This window comes from Archocentrus centrarchus, chromosome 8 (assembly GCF_007364275.1).
Source record: "Archocentrus centrarchus isolate MPI-CPG fArcCen1 chromosome 8, fArcCen1, whole genome shotgun sequence".
NCBI classification, from domain to species: Eukaryota; Metazoa; Chordata; class Actinopteri; order Cichliformes; family Cichlidae; genus Archocentrus; species Archocentrus centrarchus.
In genome coordinates, this window is record NC_044353.1 from 13,963,036 (window position 1) to 13,984,731 (window position 21,696).

The 21,696-nt window shown below is 43.1% G+C and overlaps 2 protein-coding genes across 3 annotated transcripts; one reads left to right on the plus strand and one right to left on the minus strand.

The window, feature by feature from the left end:
* The first annotated feature begins 1,105 nt into the window (after positions 1–1,105).
* On the plus strand, positions 1,106–14,569 carry arhgdia (Rho GDP dissociation inhibitor (GDI) alpha). Of its 2 annotated transcripts, none has more exons than XM_030736193.1 (6): positions 1,106–1,202; positions 9,659–9,860; positions 11,560–11,643; positions 12,096–12,172; positions 12,321–12,384; positions 12,860–14,569. In XM_030736193.1, exons 1-6 carry the CDS (start codon positions 1,125–1,127, stop codon positions 13,060–13,062), a joined length of 708 nt encoding a protein of 235 aa, XP_030592053.1. In that variant the 5' UTR covers positions 1,106–1,124; the 3' UTR covers positions 13,063–14,569. The 2 variants fall into 2 exon arrangements, with proteins under 2 accessions (XP_030592053.1, XP_030592054.1); XM_030736194.1 differs by lacking the exon at positions 1,106–1,202 and adding an exon at positions 8,294–8,403.
* Positions 14,567–21,552, minus strand: cdr2l (cerebellar degeneration-related protein 2-like). The gene is given in 6 exon segments (XM_030736191.1): positions 14,567–15,516; positions 15,519–16,222; positions 16,473–16,637; positions 16,991–17,139; positions 19,074–19,186; positions 21,474–21,552. Coding segments are annotated over 6 exon segments (1,443 nt in total). The 3' UTR covers positions 14,567–15,283.
* Between the last annotated feature and the right edge of the window lie 144 nt (positions 21,553–21,696).

A 21,696-nucleotide genomic window follows, 5' to 3' on the forward strand; every position in this document is an offset into this window, starting at 1 on the left:
GTGGATCTTTTGGATGAAGTGAAGAAGCAGAATACATGCAATAAGTGGTGTCGGCCACACAATAAAGCGCAAGAAATGGGAGACTTTATAATGACGTTGTGCAGCCACTAGATGTCACCCTGCTCAACCATGGATAAGTTTAAAAAAAAAATCTGCTCTGCTCACCATGCACACCGGCGCGCATTATATCCTAACTTGGTGTAAGGAATATAGATGTGATCAAGTGACTTAGAAATGAAGTGGGCGCGAAGTGAACAAAGTTTAAAGTCAGCCTCAAAAGGCAACCGTCTCTGCATGCCCACGCGTGTCTTAGCATATTTCCCGGAAGCGAAGAGGGGCAAAAAGTGTGAAATGTTCACGAGTAGAGTTTCCGGTTAGGTTTTCATGGTTTTTCTCTGCGTGTGGAAAGTGTCTGCACAACTTTTATATATATTCTTATTCTGTTTTTCATTGTTATATAACTATTTACAGAAACAATCGACAATATGATAACTGAGAGGTTTCAGAATTGTATAACAAAACCTGTAATGCACTAATACCGCAATATAACAAATAATCAGACTGCATTCAGAAAACGTAATCTACCCATTGTACAAATAAGAGTGTTACATAAATAGCTTGTGGGCTATTGGTGGATGATTGTAGTTTTACAGTTAGGTTTCGAAGCTCATTTTAACTATTGTCTGTATAGGACGTCAGTCATCGAGGTCATGGTAGTCTGGAGCTGGAAAAAGGCGACCTGAAGAAGTCCAGTCACCTTTTTTCAAGCTCCAGAGACCATTTTAGCTACTGTTATTTTATAGTATTGCATCTAATTCATAAGATGGTCAAATCTGAAAGTATAAAAGCAACCGGTAGCAATAAATATATGATAAAGGAACTAAAAATAGAATCACCCTACTCAAGTAATTAAAATACATTTCAGAATTGTACTTAATATTACTAGTGCTTTAAAGCACCACTTCAAATTCATAGCTGAACTTCAAAAATAATTTGTTGTGGAGAATTTTAAATTTATAGTGTCATAACTGTGTATGGAGAGATACGTAGAATAATCCTAAAATATATTTTAAATAGGCTTTTATTTTGAAGGGGGAAGGCCGGACGTTGTGCCCGTCAGCGGCATGTGCTCAGATTTTCCTCCGCCGCTTCACTGCACTCCCATTCACAGGAGACTGTCTCAGCCAACAGCAAGTATAACGGTAAGAGTTGATAAAACGCTCACTTAATTCTTAGTATAACTTGCTTAAACCTGTTAAATAGATGTCACAATACACTCGTAAGCTGCTACGGCGAATTTCAATCGATTTTCAGCGCTTGCTAAGAAAAAAGGAACGACCAAATGACTGCTTCAACGTGAATTCATGAAAGCGGTCATTTGTTTACCGAAGAGTAGCAATTGGGTTGGGGAACTACTTTTTCAATCATAAATTATTGTCCCGTTGTTGCACTAATGCTGTTTCCTTAAAATTACGGCGAAGTTATTGTAAAGTTGTCCGAAGCAGTCGGTTACTTGTGAATTTCCGGGTGTTGAGGTCGATCCGAGCTGACAGGGTTGGACTGTTAAGTAACGAATAATAATGTCACTCGTTGCAATTAAAAGCACACACAAGTGAAATCGTTCACTAGTGGACCCGGGGTTTTATTCAAAGGAGTCGTTTAGTCGGTTTTAATACTCCATGATAATGTGCTTTATATGAGGAACATTTTCAACCACTTCCTGGAACTCCTCTGTCTCTTTTAAAATTTGAATTAGCTTACACTTTGAAGCAGCCACTATTTAGGCGTTTATTTGCAGACAATAAATGGGTGCACGTCGATCAAATGCGCCGAAATCGATGACTTGTCACCTTTTGCGCACTTTTGGTGTGATAGTTAAGCTGTGTGCGCTTTGGCTGAATGGCTGGCAAGTGATTTGTCACAGTGATCACCCAAACCCTGAAGCCCCCCCTTTCCTTCCTGTGTGTTTCCTCATAGAAGGCCGAGAACTTTCTGTTTAATAAACTTCTGCCACGAATATTTCATTTACTTCACCTGATATTTAAACTGTGCGAGCTTCCAGTGGCGGGCGGATGTGCCTTGCAGCAGTTTATTTCCTCTGGTGTTGAGGCGAGAGAGGCCTAGAGACGTTAAAAAAAAATCGGGTGGGTACTTAACATTTTTGTTGTGTTTTCCTGACACTGATATAAGCTTCGAACATGTTCCAGCAGCTCACAGTGAGGAGTGCAAGGGTCAAAACCACAAGACTGAACTTAAAAAAAAAAACTGACTCCCACTCCACTTTTAGGACATAGTTTTGAGCTGATATGACAAGTAGCTGATGCGTTTTCCCCTGTCAGTTCATATTATAAGAGATTTTAACCAACACTTCTTGTGGACTTTCTAAGCCAGCTTTGACGAATGGCGATAGTGGCCTCTCCCGTTCTAGCTCAGTCTCACAGGAATTGATGCAGTGCGTTAGTATTAGCCTCCCACACTGCGAGAGGAAGGGCTGGCTTTTTTTCAGCATCCAGAACTTTAAATTCAAATCTTAAGTTTTGCAGCCCCTGAAGTGTCTTTGTTAAATTCTTTTGGTTGCTCATACCATCCAAATCGAGGCTCCTCTCGAAGACAACCGTTTCAGAGCTGCAATCCTGCATCAAGTAGTCCGCTCCCTCCCTCCAGACTGTTGCCGGTGGAGGCTGAGTGGATCTGGGCATGTACTGAAACGCCCGAGGAACAGGGGAGTAAGCCCTGACCTTTCACCGTGACAGGCACCTTGGCTCTCCCATTCACTCGCAGTTTCCTGCCACTGTACGCAGGGATTTCTCACCAGCTAATTTTAAAGCTTCCTATTTACCCTGGGCCTTCTTGGGGATCCAGATTCAGGCACGTTTTGTTTCTCTCTTTCACAGCCGCTCCTTACTCTGTGCTGCTCATTTTTGCTGCTCATATGTTTAAGTTTCCCCCTACATCTCATTGCATTTCTGTTTTATGTTACCCACTTGTCTATATCTGGTTCCCCTCATTGCATCAGCCCTGCAACACTTCCTCAAAGCTTTGGTATGTTAGCACTCCCTCTACAACTTGGTTGGACATAGCATGATTTTTTTTTTTTTTTTCCCCCAGAGGCTTCACACAGAGGGATTCTTTTTAGCATTTATATCTCTTCACGTTTTTTTTTTTTTTTTTTTTTAAAGCTTAAGTTAGGCCCGCAGGTTAGCAGTAAGAAGATGAGTTGTGCAGATCTGTGGTTTTAGCGCTTTGAAGGATATGAATCATCAAGCGCGCCTGAAAAAGGAAGCTTGCAGTAATTTCTTGACAGACAAAATGGCCCTGTCGCAGCCTGTCATGCAAGGCATCCTTGCTTGTATTGAAAAGCATGTGCTGCTGCCTAATCGGTTTCATCAAACATGGGGGTTCGGCATTACTTGCATGCACAGTATGCAGGTGGGCTTGTGTTACGTGTGGTGCAGTTCTTAATTCTTGCAGTTGCAGTCCTGCTGTTTGCTGCTGGCGTGCTGTTTGCACCATTTTTTTTTTTTTTTTACAGAGGAAAGAAATAAATTATATCAAGATAATGGTGAAATTATATAATAGTTAGATTGTCTGATATGTGTTATATATTTTTCGTCTGTATGCATGAAAAGTGTTTTAACTACAAAGACACTGGATGCAGGATGTGGTCTTACAACAGCACCCTTTGTATTACAGTTGCAGGGTAGCTGGTTTAGAATCACATCACACTGTGTAGATTTGAGTCAATGATTAGGACTTTGGTGGCACACCTAAACCAGAGAAGTACTCACTTAAGCAAATTACAAGTAAGTGTGTGTGTGTGTTGGGGGGCTCCAAAGGTCTCAGGCACAGTGAGAGCTGCATGAGCGAGAACAGAGAGCAGACAGGATCAAAGCATCACCTTATAGCAGAGAGTTATAGCCAGGAGCTAAATGTCACCTCACAGAGGTTTAGTGAAGCAGTGTTCATGTCCTGTTGTTGTCTCTGAGGTAAATCTGTGCTTTGTGTCATAAAACAGTAATTCAGGCTACAAATTATCAGTGGTAATGCTTCCACTTTTTGATTAATAAGTGAAGCAGCCTTCACTAAAGAGCAAAACTCATATGAGTTTACCTTTTTTCCATGCCTGCTGCCACATGTGCATTATTGCTGGAAAGTCTCGCTAATAAAAATATTCCTAAGATGCCTGCATCTGTGTGCAGATGAAAGCAGCATACTTTTGAGTTGCTGAACGGGCCCTCGTTCAGGGTTTTCCGGTTAGCAGGTCGGTGTTGTCTCTGCTTCACTCTTTGATGTGCCATTTGTTGTTTTCCTGCTGCGCTGCTGCCCTTTGGCTGTAGTGAAGAACCTGAACAGCAGCATCTATTGCATTAGCTGTGGCTCCAAACAAAACTCATAAGATTTCATCAAATCTTCCACGGCCAGAGGGCTGTACTGTGGAGCATGGTAAGTGGCTTATCCAGGTAACTTCAGGGGTAACCTCCACATTAGCCCATTGTTGTCACCATCATTTATGCTGCATCTCCAGACTCCACCAAGCAGGTTATATATGAGATGATAAATCTTAATGACTTGGAGTGCACATAGTGACTCTAAAAATCAGGGTGTTTAAGCCCTTTGGCTTTTATTGAATAGCAATAATGTTAGATTGTCAACAGAAGGAACTTGATGTCCTCATTTCTGTTCCTGCTCGCTGCAAACAATTTATAAGCAATTTTATTTTTCTATAGACTTTGCATAGTCACATAGTCCTTTGAAAAGAGAGCTCCAAAGGCTTGTAGACAACTTGTTGAACTTTGTTTTTAAAGTAAGTTTACCTTTGAACTGCTTGCTCCTGTGAAAGAATGAGGCTAAATTTGTCTTGTATGTCATAATAATGCACCTACACAGCCTTTTAATTGAATAGAATACATGACTGTCATTATAGTCACATCTACATAGCTTTATTTGATGGGGAAGTGACAGTGAAAGGTTGTTACTAACACATTTTTGCCATCTTTGCATGCTCGCTTTGGTTGCAGTAGCTGTGTTGCTTTGACCTGGGATTATAAATTCCTCATATGTGCTCAAAAATCTAAGCAAAAAGTTTGTCATGAGAAATCTGTGGCTCTAAACCCATATTTATGAGTGGTTAGGTGGTGAAAGCACCAACCCGATTATGTGACTGCACAAACTCCAGCTGAGTTAACACCAATGCCGTCACCATCAAAGTACCCACTGACAACAATTTAGGTAAACAGTTTATGAACCATGAGTTTCTGTGATTTTCAAATTCAGGTTAAATTTTAGTAGATTAAACTCCCTAACCATTTTAACTAGTAACCTTTTCATTCATTTTAATGTGTAGTGAAATTTAAGACCATTCATGGTGCTTTCTGAAAGTAAACCAGAAAAATTCAGAGTAAATCACTACTAATATCAATATGATGTCCAACCAATACTAATTATTCTAGTAGAGAATAAAAAGCTGACTGTAACTTAGGCTGTTTTTATTTGATTGATTTAAAAAAAAATAAATAAATAAATAAATTGATTTCCAGTGTTTCTGTCCTTCAGTGAACGTGAAGGAATGACTTTGTATTTTTTTTCACAAGTGACTAACGTTATGGGTAATCCAACCTGAAAGGTGAAGACAAACACAATAACACAAGTTGGTTTAATTTTGATTGTTTTATTGCTAAAACATCAAGTTCTTTAATAATCTTGGGGCCACACATAAAAACATTAGTACATCTGAAGAGCCTGTGTCATCCCACAGGGATTCCCTGGTGCCTGCTTAACCTCAAAAACATCCACAGTCACTAATGACACATTTAAAGAGAAGCCTCTTGATGTGTCATCAGTGGCGCTTCCACTCAGACGCTTTCCCTCTCTTGGCCCTGAACGCCTTGTGATCCATAATCCCACCTTTGAAAAACCTTATTGCTCAGTGTTGCTAAGGAGCAGGCCTAATCTCAAGCTTCGGCTCCTGCCAAGCCCGGGATGCTTGTAAATTTGTGCTGCTTAGTCCAGCCGAGCGGAGAGATTATCCACCTGCAGGAGAAAGCAGTGCAGGTGAAGGTTAGGACACTGAAAAGGGAAAGTGGAACAGCACATCCAGTTTGGGTTTATGTGATCTCATGACCTCAGTGCTGATTCCCAGCAGGCAGAACAATGACGGAGCCTTTTCCTGTCAGCTCAGTATGTAGCCACTTAGCTGCAAGCCACATGGTTTGAGCCAGAAGAAAGGGTGTCATTATGAGGGTGGTGATGCCAGTGTTAAAACTAATCTATTTTATGGAGCCCGTGGTCCTTCTTAATTTGCTGAATCAACAGTTTCACACTTGATTAAAATAATAGCTTGTGGGGATGTGGTTGACTGTGACACTTAGAAACATCTTTTTTTTTTTTTTTAGCGTTTATGTTGGTAAATGTGGTGGTGTTGACAGCGGAAGACCTCAAGGAAATTTCACTTGCTGCACTGGGATTGCTTCATCAGATGCTGTTCAGAAATGGCTGCCTGCCTAGTCATACAAGGCTTAGTATCATTAGAGACAATGTGGAAACTATTCCTTTGTGAACCATAAACATGTTTTTTCTGTGAAACCCTTGTCTAAACACATTCAGCCATCCAGGCATTTGCTTAAAACAATCACAGCTGGTGACTAGTCACACACTGTATATAAAAGATGGACAACTTCCAGGTGGGAAAAGAGAATCCAGCAGGAAATGTCTTAGAAGTTCTTTCTTTTGGCCAGCAGAGGGCAAATCTGATTTCATAAAAGAAACCTACTTTTCATGTGGTTTACGACCTCCATGAACAATGCCGTGAGGATTTTATGGCCTCACTTGCTAGTTTCAGGTAATATGAGATTCATTTTTTTTTAAATGATGAGCCCCCCCCCAATGGAGTCAAAATGGAAAATAAAGCAGGGTGTGACAACCTTGTGATTTCTTAAAAGTTCGAGCATGCTCACTCATCACATCCGGCTTCAGAGCGCCAAAATGCTAGCAAGGAAGAAGCTCAGTTTGAGGTTTCACGTTGGCTTCAGTAACCAGTGGGTAACATCATGCTAGCAATGTCCATATTTTATATAGAGTACATGGAAAAAAAATAATAATGGCATGTTAAAGAGCTGTCAAGGGCTCTCAGAGATTTGGAGAAAAATCTCAAAACCTGGTCAGGCTGCAGTAGTTGGTTAAACTACTCATTCTTCTTCAGCTAGATTCAGTCATCATTTCATCCCAGAGCTTAAGTGTTGATCTAATCATAACACACCCCACCACCACCAAAAATGCATTTATATACTCAGTTGAGATTTGGGAAATACAAGTTTTTGAGTTGAAAAAAAGTTTCAGAATAGCTTCCAGTAGAGAAACATACCGGGTCTTCTGTGACTGAGCACTTCCTGCTTAGTGTCTCTATGGTATGCTGCAGTCACAGTGCTGCTTACTGCACAAAACTCACAAAGAATACATTGAGAGCTGAGAAAAGGAAGTGAGAAAAACAACCTGTGCCTTGAAGAGTGATATGACACATCACTGTGATATCTGGTCTGACTTTCCTCTCCCCCTCTTATTTTTGACCAGGAAACACACAGCTGACAGGTCAAAACAGCAAGCTACTGGGATAAAAGGAATTTGTGCTTTTATGGGAGCACAGAGGCCCAATTTTGGGGAGAGGGCGTCGCGGGAACTGTGCTGCATTCTCAGTTCCTGTTTGGCAAATTTGCAACTGTAAATGGCAGCACAATAGAGCAGAGAATAGGGTTAGGCAGGGAGACGGAGCAACAAACCAATTTTTTTTTTTTTTTTTTTTGTGCTGTCCATTTGCTGAGTGTGGTTTGCTGTGGTTGGTGAGGCTGTGTGAGGTGTGTATTCTGTTACTGAGAGTAACCACCTGTGCTGAGCAGGTGAAACTGGCCTTTTAAGCTGTCATCACTTATGGTTGTTTGTCTGCTGGGTTTCTTTGTGTGTTTGCTTTATCCACATTTCTTAGCTTGCCTGTGCCAATTCCTCCCAGGTTAACCTGATTTGCAACAGTTAAATGTGAGTCAGTGCCTGTGTATTTGTAGCATGTGTAATTAAGAGTTTAAAGAAGAAGCAGTTTGTGCTCTAACCTTCCTCTTTTTACTTGAGCAGTTCTGCACATACTGCACTTTTTTTTTTTTTTTTAAATGTTTGTTTCCTTACAGTGATACGTGCTCTTCTGCTGTGTGGGCCTGTAGGTCTGTGCATGGTTAAATTCAGTGCAGTACAGGAAGTTCTTTCAACATGCAAATATACAGGCTGAGCTATTTGAGGATGTAGCTGCTCGCTGCCTAAGAGGAATGTTCTGCCCATGACAGGAAAAAGCAACACGTTCAGATTAATAAATACATTCATGTGGCTGACCAGAAAGATGCTGTGCTGCCTGTTCGTTTGACAGTAAGTAGTGACACTTCTTCTAATTTGGTAAGAAATTAAGAGTTGCTTTGATATTCGCCTCGAAGGGCACATTGCATCAAAGCTGTGTTTTTGTTGCTGGTCGTTGGAGTTGAACCTTCAAATTACCTCTGACCTCTCATGTTTTTAATGATACATGAACTGTTTAAAGTCCACAGAGTAAAGCACTCTGGTTGTGAATGTAGTTTGCAGTATACAAGAGTTTTCTGTGGTTGAGACCAGAAAAGTGCTGTCAGTTCATTAAGGACTGCAGGTTCTGTTCTCATGTTGTTCTGCTTGCAGAACAGACCTCACACAAGTGTTATGAAGTGCCATCTTCCAGCTGCGTGTGCCGATCAGCTCTGCATTTGTGCACCAGATGTTATAAATTGCGTAACTCAAGCCGGTCTGTGTTCGAAGGTCTCCTTATGTGGTTGTGCTGTTGCCTGCTCAGGATCACTGTTGTAGCAGTAGCTGTGACAGCGCAGCTGGGTGTAAATAGTCACGCGAGCACTGCTGTTTCTCTCTTGCTGTTGAGCCGGAGAGACTAGAAAGCTCGGCGCTCTGATAACCATCAGCTTTAGACCAACAGCCTCTGCTGTATGTCATCGCTGTGGCCTCAGGGAAACTGGCTCCACAGCCAAGCAGACTGCGAGGGTTCGAGTGTCACGTGTCCTGGCTCGTGTCTGCCTGGGTGTGCACTTGCGCAAGCTTACATTGAGGTGTAAAAAGAACAATGGAGCTATGAAAGTAGTTTGCCTCTTGCCAAAAGTAATGTGAAATTTTCCACCAATGCACCAAACTGGCCTGCCTTTAAACAGTTTATTTCACCATAGCTGTCAGCTAAGCCTGCCAGCTGTTCACCTGTGCGTGAAGAAGAAACTGTGCATGACAGGGTCTGTGGATTGTTCCCCTTCTCTTGACAGAGAAGTTGCTGTGAAGTGAAAGTTTTTGCAGGCCACGTGCTATTGCTTCATTGTTTAGCATTTGGAGTATTAAAGCATTAGAACAGACTGTTTCTTCCCTCATGACCTGCAGCTTTAGCCTGCTGCGCCCCAGGTCAAGGTTTGTTGTCCCTCTGGATAATGAATCCAGAAAACAGCTGGATTTCTTAACAACCAGGCGCTGCTTTGCTTCACAGCAAGAGTAAAAAGGAGAAGTAGCCTGTGGTATGAACCTCTGTTTTTCAGTGTTTATTGGTTTATTTTCCTGTCATCTAACCTTTCTTCTCTCCTGTCACTTTCCCTGCTGTGATTAGCACAACATGGCAGAGCACGAGCCCACACCAGAGGAGCTGGCAGCAATTGCAGCAGCCAACGCAGAGACTGACTCCTCAGTCAACTACAAACCACCTGCCCAGAAGAGCTTGAAGGAGATCCAGGAGCTGGACCAAGATGACGAGAGTCTGCGGAAGTACAAAGAGGCACTGCTGGGAGGCGCTGCTGCTGCTGTGATTGATGGTGGGTAACTATGTCGATAATCTTAAATGCACGATGATTTCAGGAACAATTACTGTGATTTTTTTTTTTTTTTTTTTTTTTTTTTTTTTTTTGCGGGTTAGGTCAGTGATACTTGGAAAAAACTAGAAACGGACAAAAGTAAGAATAAATAAAAATATTTGCAGAATTATTTTAAAAAACAAACTAAAAAACTGGCCTGGACAAAATGATGGTGCACGTAACTTAATATTTTGAGGCAATGACTGCAATCAGATGATTTCTGTAACTTTCAGTGAGACTTCTGCACCTGTCAACAGGTATTTTGGCACTCTCCTTATGAGCAAACTGCTCCAGCTGTCTCAGGTTTGAAGCATGCTTGTCCAGACAGCATGTTTCAGCTCCTTCCACAGATGTTCAATAGGATTTAGATCAGGGCTCATAGAAGGCCACTACAGAATAGTCCAGTGTTTTGTTTCCTAGCCATTCCTGGCTGTTTTTAGCTGTGTTTTGCTTCATTATGCTGTTGGAAGTCCCATGACCTGTGGACGGAGACAAAGCTTTCTGACACTGGGCAGCACATTTTGCTCCAGAATCTCTTGATAGTCTTGAGATTTTATTGTACCCTGCACAGATTCAGGACATCCTGTGCCAGATGCAGCAAAATAGCCCCAGAACATAACAGACCCTCCTCCATGTTTCTTTGTGTGCTTCACGTTTGCGTCTGTGAACATGGAGCTGATGCGATTTGCCAAAAAGCTCCAGTTTTGTGTCATCTGTCCAAAGGACATTCTCCCGGAAGCTTTGTGGCTTCTCTATATGCATTTGCTTCCTCAATCACTATCTGACACTGATGAACCTGACCTTGGAGTTCACCTCTAATCTCTTTGGAAGTTGCTCTGGGCTCTTTGGTTTCGTATCATCCGTCTCTTCAGTTTGTCATCAATTTTCCTCTTGCGACCACGTCCAGGAAGGCTGGCTACAGTCCTGTGGACCTTAAACTTCTGGTCTGTGTTCAGTGTGGTACACACTGATGATTACAAGTTAGACACTTATGATGCTAATTACAGGACATACCTTAGTTTAATATGCCCCATGTCAACTCAGTCTTTTCTATGCCATTTTCATAATTTTTTATTATTAAAGTAGTTCATTGATATTAAAAAAAAATACATATATAATGTCATACAGTATATTGGTACTGATAATCTGAAATCTTTGTTAGTTCAAAAGCTTTAACTGACTAATTCTAGCACAGTATTAGTGAAAGTAGAGCAGATTGTTGTGTGGAAAGTAAAGCAGCTCTTTTCCGGATTACAGGTGGTTTGGAAGCATGAAAGATGGAGGTTATGTCTTTTATAACTCGCAGGGTAATCACACTTTGTGTTTAGCGAGATACGGTTATTTAATTTTCAGACCACTTTCACTGAAATTAAATACAATGTAAGCGTTCAGTTTTAAATAGTTAAACACAGAAGTAGAAATACCACGGGGATTCTCAGAGCTGGGAAAAATCTGGATCTCTATCAGCCGCTTTGATTAATACCCAGTGTAATCCACGTGTTTCTCAGAGATTGGTGTACAACTGTTTGTAACACTTCCTTCGAACGTTTTGTGTTATTTTATTCAATTGATGAGATAGGCAAGCCAGTTTCTCCTCTCTCTGGTGCTATACTGTGACAATGAGTGTTTCTAATGCTATGACCTCTTTCTCTCGTCTTAGATCCCACTGTCCCCAACGTCCAGGTGACAAAAATGGTTCTGGTATGCGAGACGGCTCCAAACAATCTGGTCCTTGATCTGACTGGTAAGTAGAGCAGATGTGTCTGTGTAGATTTTAGTTTGAAAACTAATGATGTCCACTTGGTATCTAAAAGAAGTGAGCAGAAGTGAAGCTGTCATACACGTCTCATAGTTGCATTAATTGAGACCAGTGGTCCCAACCGTGTGTGTGTGTGTGTGTGTGTGCAGGCCTGCTGGGTCATTAGGCCTCTAATTAGTGTTAACTTGATTCCTGTGTAGTCAGGTTAACGAGCCATTTCCTGACACTCTCGCCCCCCTCTAACAAAACACAGGCTTGTGACATTGTTCCCCCTGGTGGTCAGTATTCTTACAACAGGGTGCTGAAAATTTAAATTCATAAGAACTATTTTTTTATGAGCCTGCAGTGTGATTTTATAAAACTGGAAAGAAGTCATTGTTCCAAATTTGACACTGATTTGACTCTTCTGTCTCTACTGTGCTGCTTTTCTCTGCCAGGGGACCTGGAGAACTTCAAGAAGAACCCGTTTCCGTTGAAGGAGGGAGTTGAGTACAGAATAAAGATCTGCTTCAAGGTGAGCGCATCTGGTGTTTGTCACACTCACCACTGCGCTCTGTTTACATCCCGCGCTTGTTGCTGTTGGAGATGTAACTGCAGTTGCAAAGCACTCTCTCGTCATCAGAGGCCTTTCTGAAGAATATAACTCTTGTTGCCTTTTGCAGGTCAACAAAGAGATTGTGTCAGGCCTGAAGTACATGCAGCAAATATTCAGGAAAGGAGTTAAAGGTAAGGCTGCTCAAATCTCACTGTGCAATTCCAGAGCTGGATTGTGACATAGAAATGCTGTTATAAGAGTACCTCCTCTTTGCTTTTTTTTGCTGTGCTGTAAATAACCTACAGCAAGCCAAGCAGAATGATCCACCTGCCAGAATCTGTACAAAGGAAAAACTAACAAGTTTGATCAGATTTTTAAAGTATAAGACAAGTTGTTGTTCTACAGGTTATTTTGACTTTCCTAAGATCTCAAGTGCAGCACAATCAGAGCCTGGCTAGTTGTGAGTTTCACTTACCACAACTGGGACACAGGAGGAATAATACAGCTGTCAGATAATTACGTTTGTCAAAACACAAAAAAAGGCTCCAAAATGTAACAGACTTGGTAGAGAGGTTCAGTTCAGTGACTTGAATTTGGTGAGGGTTACACATAGCAGATACCTGTGAGTCATAAGTTCCCTGCGTCCCCTTTTCTTTTCCTGTGCAGTTGACAAGTCCGATTACATGGTTGGCAGCTACGGCCCCAGACCAAACGAGGATTACGAGTTCCTCACCACGATGGAGGAAGCTCCAAAAGGGATGTTGGCCCGCGGCACCTACAACATTAAGTCCAAGTTCACCGACGACGACAAAAACGACCATCTCTCCTGGGAATGGAGCATCGCTATCAAGAAAGACTGGAAGGACTGATTTTCCTCCCGTCACACTCACTTGCTGGTCCATCAACGTCTTCCTCTGCTTTGTTCTGCTTTTCTTTTCTTTTTCCTTTATCATTCCATCTCCCTCTGGATATTGAATCGTTCTAGTCTTTTGCTCTTTCCGTCCATCAGCTCCCCCACTCCACTCCACTCCTGCAGTTTCATCTTTCTCTAATTCCAATCACTTCATCATTCCTCCCACAGCAATGCTGATTGATTTTTGTCTGGCCAGCCTTTTTTTTTATAAGAATGAAATCGTAAAAATGGGGAAAAGTTATGTTCACTCCAGATTTGTTTAGGTTACAGTTTGTTTAAAAAGAAAAAAAATATTATCTGTTAAATAGGAAAAAAAAAAAAAAAATTCCCCTCTATCACTTCCTTTCCTTCCTATTTTTCAGACTGTTTTGTACGATTTACCGTGATCTGCCTTGGAAAGCTTTGTACAGGAAGCTAAAGTGCTGTATGCATACAGTCGCTGTATGGTCACTGAGCAGTGATTGCTGGACACAACTCCTGGACACGGCCCACCTAAAGCCTTTGAGCTGATTATTTGTACTTGGGTCTTGTTAAATTATTTGGAATTCAGGCCACCTCTTTTTTTCCAAATAGTTCAGCATCCAGCAAACTGCTGAGAGAACAGGGAAAGCAGTTACCTCTAAGCCCCTTTGCATTCCCTTGCTTTAGTTGTGGCTGTTTTTCTCGATCAGGGTATTTTGGCAGTTTTTTGTTTTGTTTTGTTTTTCTTAGCAGCCATGTGGCCTTAACAAAAAGAAATAGACAGCCTAGTTGAGCCATTTGCCTTCTTATTATTAAATGCTATATTTGCCAGACCATCATGAGCCTGTTTTAACAGATCTTGTATTACATTGGCAGGGAATCAGGACTGAGGACTTCTAATATCTTTATTTCAGGTTTTGTGATTGATTTGTTGAAGCCGTTGCATGTAGGGTGTCAATCATTATCAGCTCTATTCACCAACACCTTCATTTCAGTACTTTGTAGGTTTCTTAAAATCTAATAAATGAACTCTAAATCTAAGAGTCCGGGGTTGTACTAATAGCTTTATATCACCCAGTCTCCTCTTATGTTCCCGAGGACATCAAATCCAGTGCGTTACCTCAGTTCCCTATTGAACCGCTCACCTTGTACTCAAGTTAACAATTACCACTGCTGACTGTGCCTCCAGACTCTTCCAACCAACCACGTGCTGCATCTGCTGATGCGGCAGCACTCGGCATCATCTATAAATTGACTTCTGAACCAGAATAGACACCCGAGTCCTTAACCAGACACTGATGGTTAACACTTCCTGCTGTATGAAAGTGTGTTTCTTTTTTTACACTCCATAAGTTTGTGAGTGAAGTCTGTCTGGCTTTGTTCAGCTCTCACGTGTCGTGGACTGATGTTTTTCCTCTGTGGGTTGAGTGAGACTCGATGTGTGCTATTTGTATTACCTACAGTTTACTGATCTGTGTTCACATTAAAGTGTTCAGACTGGGTGTGTGTGTGTGTGTGTGTGTCGTGTTTTATTCAGAACAAACTTCCTCCCTGAGCTGTAAGCAGAAAAAAGAGAACGTGGTCGATGCAGTTGTTATTTTAATCAACAGGAAACATTAAAGTGGCCTTTTACAGGAACTACTGATAATGTGGCAGCACAGTGTGGAAATGATTAAATAAATCCCTGAAAAAGATGCAGAAGCATCGCCGCCTGTTCAGGAGGTACACTTGGGCAGCCGTTTTGAAGGATGTGTGCCGTCCAATGAGTTCAAAATGCTCCTTTAAGCCATTCAAAAGCTTGTGATTTTTTTTTTTTTTTTTAATCTAATTTTAAAGACAGATTTTGCATTTCTTTAGTGTTATTAGTCAAATGCATGCTTTAAATGCTGTAAGTTTTAAAGCCTCTGAAAGTTGGCCTATTTGGCTTTAGTGTTTATCATAAATGCAAAATAGTAACTTCTGCATCGGTACACCTCAGTTACAAATACATCACAATACCACCCCCACCCCCCCGTTCTGATAGGTTGTCATTTACAGTCAGGAAATGCATTTCATCCACAACAGCAGAGCAGTTTTTCATCCCTTTGGCAGTTTGATATGAAACAGCATACAGCAGTCCTTAAACTGAAGGGTGGCCAAAGGTTAAATAAGAAGCCTTTTAAACAGTGAGGTAAAGTAAGATGTTTTTAGTGCATGTCGTATCAGGGCCTGTTACCTCATTTGTTAGTCTTTCTGCTCTTCCTCGTGTTCATGTCGCTCTTTGTCTTCTGCAGTCGGGAGAAGATCTCCTTGAACAGGGCCTTGTACTCTGGGGTGTTTTGGCTCAACCGTTTGTCCACCTGCTCCACCTGCCTGCTGATCCCCTCCAGTGCTTCTGGGGTGGAAGGAGTTTGGGGAGGCGTGGGAGGGGCGGCGACAGCATCTCCGGATGTTGAAGGGCCCGCCGTGGCATGCTGTACTCCTTCATCGAGGGGTCTCTGGAGACTGGCCGTGAGGTCTGCACCCCAGCATGGCAAAGGCTCTCCTCATGACGCCTGCACTTCCCCAGCAGCTCCTCGTACTTCTCCAGCAGAGCGTGGTACTGCTCATCCACCTCCCGCAGGATGGACATGCCCCGTTTGCGCACACCATTGGCATGGAGGGCGTAACTTCCCTGCCGCCTACCTGTCGCGTCACGAGCTGAGATGGTGTTCAGGGCTGTGTCGCTGCAGCTTTTTCTCACCGGGCCTCCTTGCTGCCCCATTCCCCCAGCCTCTCCAGCACCTCCCTCACCTACCTCCTCTTCCCCTGCGCCCTCCTCTGGAGTGTCTGTCTCAGGGCCATTATTGAGTAGATTCTCTAGGCCGTCTTCCATGTCTCCAATCAGACACACCCTTGACTTCCTGAGTTGCTGCATCTCCTGGAGCTCAGCTTCCAGCTCCTGAACCCGCAGCTGGCAGCCTTCAGCACCTAAGAGTCGCTGTTCCAGGCGCTCAAACTCCTGCAGCACAGCAGCACACTCCCTCTCTGCACTCTCCCGCTTGGACCGCTCTGCGGCCATGACTGAGTGTAGGGACGAGACGATGTCTCTCAAACGGTCGTTTTCCTCATCCAGTGGCTGTCTCTCAGCCAGGTCCACACTACCTGGATTGGCCAGCATGAATCCATCCTCATATCTTACAAAAAAAATAAATAAATAACACTAAATGAGCTGGATTTGTAGCAGATCTCATTTAAATATGCCCTGCACAGTCATACTATAAATACATATAAAGTTTAGCTGCAATAAGACAAACCATAAGAATCAGTTACTATTAGCACCATACTAGAGACAGCTAAAATGCCAACAAGGCGCTGATCTGCTGCCTCACTACAGAGCCTCATGCTGCTCTCTGTGATCCAAATAAACTCCTGACACTTAGTGACCTTGGAGCAGTGCATAGCTCCTTGAGGCAGGGGAAAGAGTGGATGGTCTTGCGACGTTCCTTCTTCTCCCTGCGGACTCTCAGCTCCTCCAAAGTTCGCAACTCCTCAACCCGAGTTGTGAGACTGTCTACCTGACTCTGTAGGGTCTCCATGGTTCCAGTTAGTCTGTGCGCACACACAGAGACACACACAAACACACAGTTCAACATTTTTTCTGTTTTATGTCATAATAAGTCCTCTGCAGCATGAGTCAGTCTTACAAAACAAAGAATGCAAATATTTAGAACCACTGAAAAGTATTTTTAGCCTTTCGCCCAGTGACACAGCATAATTTAATGCCTGATTATTCAAATCTGATTATTTAAAAAGTAGCAGCTCAGGTAGAGGGAGTGGTCCGTTAGCACAGCAAGAGCCTTATTCTGCAAATGACTGCGAAGCGATCGTTACATCAGGCTCACTGTTTTTACACAGTAAATGTGACAGTTTAATCGTGTGGGCTAAGAGCAGCTGTGGGTCACCTGTCTATTTTCTGCTGCGATGCCTTGCTCTCCAGCACCAGCTTCTCATTGGTGATTTCCAGCTCTCTGGCCGTCACATCCAGCTGTTCGTACACCTTTGCATGCTGCTCGTTCATGTCCCTCAACATTTCCAGCTGCTTGGAGAGGTACTGCAAGAGATGCATATTTTCTATTAAAATGAGAGGATTAGCGACTTAATGTTTTTCATCTGGAGAACAGAGTGGTACTGGAAGCAGAGGGGGAAATATTAGTAAGAATGCAAACTAAACCAAATGACAAATCTGTTATAACAATACACACATTTATGCAACTAACAGTTCACACAAAATGAGATCCAGCTTGATTTCAGTTAAAAATTGAGTTCATTTCATGGCAACTGCCAGCCAGAAACGTGAGAAATAATTCTACGGTGTAAGGTAAGAGGCATCTACATCCATGTTTCCAAAAAGCTGGGACACTGGAAAATGTACATCAAATAATGTAATTAAAAGGAATTAAAGAGAAAAACACCATCACATGGCTGTGATCTTCCAAAAAACACAGCTGTCACTGCATCCTCATATGAAGGTTACAACCCAAAAACTCAAAGGAAAAAAAAAAACAGACAAGAAACAGAAGCCACAGCTCTCTTCATGGTCCTGAGTTCAATAAGATGGATTAAGGTGAAGTGAATAACTGTCCTGAGGTGTGACTAATCAAAATGTGAAATTTTTGGAACTCATGGAGAAAAGCATCCTCTGGGCTAAAGATAAGAGGGACTGTCCAGCTTTGCTATCAGCTCACAGTTCCAAAGCCAAGATCCGTGATGGTATGGGGGCACATTAATGCAAATAGCAAGGGTAACTTGCATATCAGCAAAGGCATCATTAATGCTGAAAGACTCACTGGCCAGTTTGTTAGGTACACCTATTCGGCTAGTTGTTAATGGAAATATCTAATCAGCACATGGCAGCAACCCAATGCATTTACATATACTGACTTGGTCAAGATAACCTGCCGGAGTTCTAACCGAGCATCAGAATGGGGAAGAAAGTGAATTAAGTGACTCTGAATGTGGCATGGTTGTTTTCTACTGGGATTTTCCCCACACAGCCATCTCTAGAGTTTACAGAGAGTGGTCCAAAATAAGAAAAGAAAATAACCAGTGAGCAGCAGTTCTCTGGGTGAAAAAAACATGTTGATGCCGGAGGTCAGAGGAGAATGGCCAGAGGGCTTGAAGCAGATAAGAAGGCAACAGTACCTCATTACAGCTAAGGTAGAAGAGCATCTCTGAATGCACAACACGTCTAAGCTAATCTAAGCAGATGGGCTACAGCAACAGAAGACCACACCAGGTGCCACTCCTGCCAGCAAAGAACCGGAAACTGAGGCTACAGTTCAGACTGGCTCACCACGATTGGACAATAGTAGATTGGAAAAACATTACCTGGTCTGATAAGACTCAATTTTCTGCTGCAACATTCAGATGGCAACCAGGTCAGCATAACATCATGAAAGCATGGATCACCCTGCCTTGTGTTAATGCTTCAGGCTGGTGGTGTGATGGTGTGATGCTGTCATGTCAATATGGACCAAGTTTCCAGCACCTTGTCAAAGATATGAATTAAGGCAGCTCTGAAAGCAAAAGAGGGTCCAACCTGGTACTAGCAAGGTGTACCTAACCAAGTGTCCAGTGAGGTTATACACAGGTTTTGGAGCAACATATGCTACAGTCCAGTCAATGCCTTGCTTATTTCTGAATTCCAGACCTCACCCAGTTAAAAAAAAAAAAAAAAAAAAAAAAAAAAATATATATATATATATATATATATATATATATGAAATGGCATAAATTTTCATTCGCTCTGAAACTGATATTTATTTTTCCAGCACACGTCAGCTGTTTACTTTATCCTAAGCGAGGAGTCCAGATTTTGAGCTGTGAAGAGGTGACGCATTTCGCACGTGTTTTTGTGTTCTCACACACTTGGCGTGTTTTCTGCCATTTCTTCCAAATGCTCCACACTTTACATTAATTAGACTGATGTAAGGTCTGAGTATAAAATCTGTACGGACAGCACAGCAGGGCCTGGGACTAGCGCACCTCAATCTCCTGCACTTGCTCCTCATTGTTGATGTACATCTGCTGCAGGGAGTCCTCCAGCTCTTTGTTGCGCTCCAGGAGAGTCTTGCCGAGCTCTGCCGCCAAGTGCAGGTCTGATGAGGGACAAGAGAAGGACAGACATAAGCAAAAGTTCACTCTCACAGTATCAGTGCTGAACAAGTGCTTTGCTCACTGCAGCCAGCTCATGGCTGAACCGGTTTTTCTGGCCTGTTTTTGGATGACTTAATGATTATGATTGCAACAATTCTCTTGCAGATTCGTTTCTCCTCATTCTCTTGAGCTCAGATCACATTGAAAAAAGCCTGCATCATGTGCACAGCAGGAGCCTGAGCGCAGACAACACCTTCACAGTTGCTGATATTTTCTGACACAGACTGAAGCATACATTATTCATCTCCTCTGGTGGATAAAAACCAAGCTGGACTGAAGAGGAGGAGGAGGAGGAGAAGGAGGAGGAGAATCCCACAGGCTCTGCATACTTGGAGCCCATAACAACATGGAGGAGAGTTTAGGGATGGGAAGAGACAGAGAGCCATTGACATCCATTACTGGGCATGAATGTATTGTTTTATCACCCCAACACAGAGGATGCAAATAACAGGAACAGACACATGCACGCTTGTTTGGATGATTGTAGGTGTAAAACTCAAAGGAGTAGATATGATTTGACACATGCGCATGTATCCCTCTGCCTTATCTAATAACAAGCTTCATTGGTGTGTGCTGTGCACATCTCTGTTGCCTCCAGTGCAGCTGAGGGAGGCACGGACAGGCTGTAATTTCCTGTTTCAACAACACAGAGCTGATAACGGAACTCCAGCCTGAACTGCAGAGCTCTAATGAGCTGAGGAAGAGCGTTTGAGGAGAGTGCACACAGCCAGCTTTCACCCCTCCCAAGTCCAACTCACAGTCACAGCGCCGTTTCTGTTCCTGTGGCTGGCACGTGCCGAGCCTTCGTTATATAATTTCTCAAGTTGGTGCAAGGAGGCTGTGCTGAGAAAGGCAGAAAAGGCTGTCGTATCTGCTCATGATGTACTGATGATCCCCAGCACAAGGACTGAACTCTGTCCAATTCCTGATACATCCCTGTGACAGGGCCCTCTTGCACGTCAGATGAAGATGCAGCACTAACATGACATCCTCGTGTCACACCATCTGCCCAGACACATTTTCTATGTTTGCCAGGTCCTAATAGGGGAGTTGAAGGGGGTCACCACATTGCAGGTCTGGCAGTGCAGAAGTTGTGTAACAGCATCATTTCTGGGGCAAAATGATGCCCGGCTCTAAAGTGCACGCAGTGTGTTTGTCTGGAGCAGCGAGCACTTGGCAGTAATTATGCTTCCAATCTGACCCCAAAAGCCCAAAATCTCTGATCCCCACTAAGGAGGCCTCGTCTGGGGCTCCCTAATCAGATCAGCCGGTGGGGGGGGCGGGGGTGGGGTAATAACTTTAGTCTCAATGCTGAGATGAAATTCTGATGGTGCACACATACAGAATCAAATCCACCTGCCTGTCCATCTACATTGCCGCGATGAGACGATAAAGCTGCTTTAGTTCTCTGGGTCAGCAGGTAATCAGGAGATGGGGTGATGCTGCAGGAGGACACACTGCAGCTCTCCTCAAACACACTCTCAATGAAGCTGCATCCTCTTAAGTCATTACTGGCAGGGCTGCTCGTGCAGTGGTTAGGAGGAGCAACAACAAAGTCAAAGCTACTGCTGTGCCCTTTTTTAATGGTCAAATCTATAAAGTTCTGGGAATTTTCTGCATTATTCCTCTCAGAACAGCCCACTTACTGTATGTTTACCTTTGTTAGGAAGGCATACACCCTAAATAATGTCATCCAGCTCCACAACAAGAATGTTTGATGGATTACTGGGAGAGATCTAGCATTAGGAGAGAGGAAGATGTAGAGACAAAACATGCAGCATTTATTCAGTCTGACAGCAGAACTATTCTCGGAATCGCCACTGGCAGGATCGGAGTAATTGTCAGAGGAAGAGAGCAGAGATGAAGCGCAGGAAGCCAACTCGTGCAGGAAAAGGGAGTAGGGAGGGCAACCACCCCAGAAACCACAACCCAACAACACCAAACAAAAAAAAAAAAAAAACAAAAAAAAAAAAAAAAAAAAAAAAAAAAAGAAAGAAAAAAAAAAAACAAAAAAAAAAAAAAAAAAACAAACAAAAAAAAAAAAAAAAAGTAAAAAAACAACCCCGACAAAAGCACAACCCCCCCACCACCCCCCCCCCCCCCCCCCCCCCGCCTCCTCCCACCTCCACTCTGAATGCATGAACACCCGGGGGCCAGCGGTTGCCAATGGGGGGGGATTGTTAAACCCCATCAGCACAAACGCATCACGTGAGAAATGACCGCCTCCACCTTGCTCCAGGTCCCGCTGGTCGTACCACGGCTCCTCTTCCTCCGTGACAAACTCCTCCATCCTCAATGCGCGAAGCATCGATGCTGCTGAACTTCTCCCTTCTCCTCCTTCTTCTCCACCGGCGATGCGAGCTGCTGGTGGACTGGCTGCTCGCCCGGAAGTGACAACAAACAACAGCGTTCGCCGCTCTCGAAGTGTGCAGCACCCCCCTTGGAGACAAAT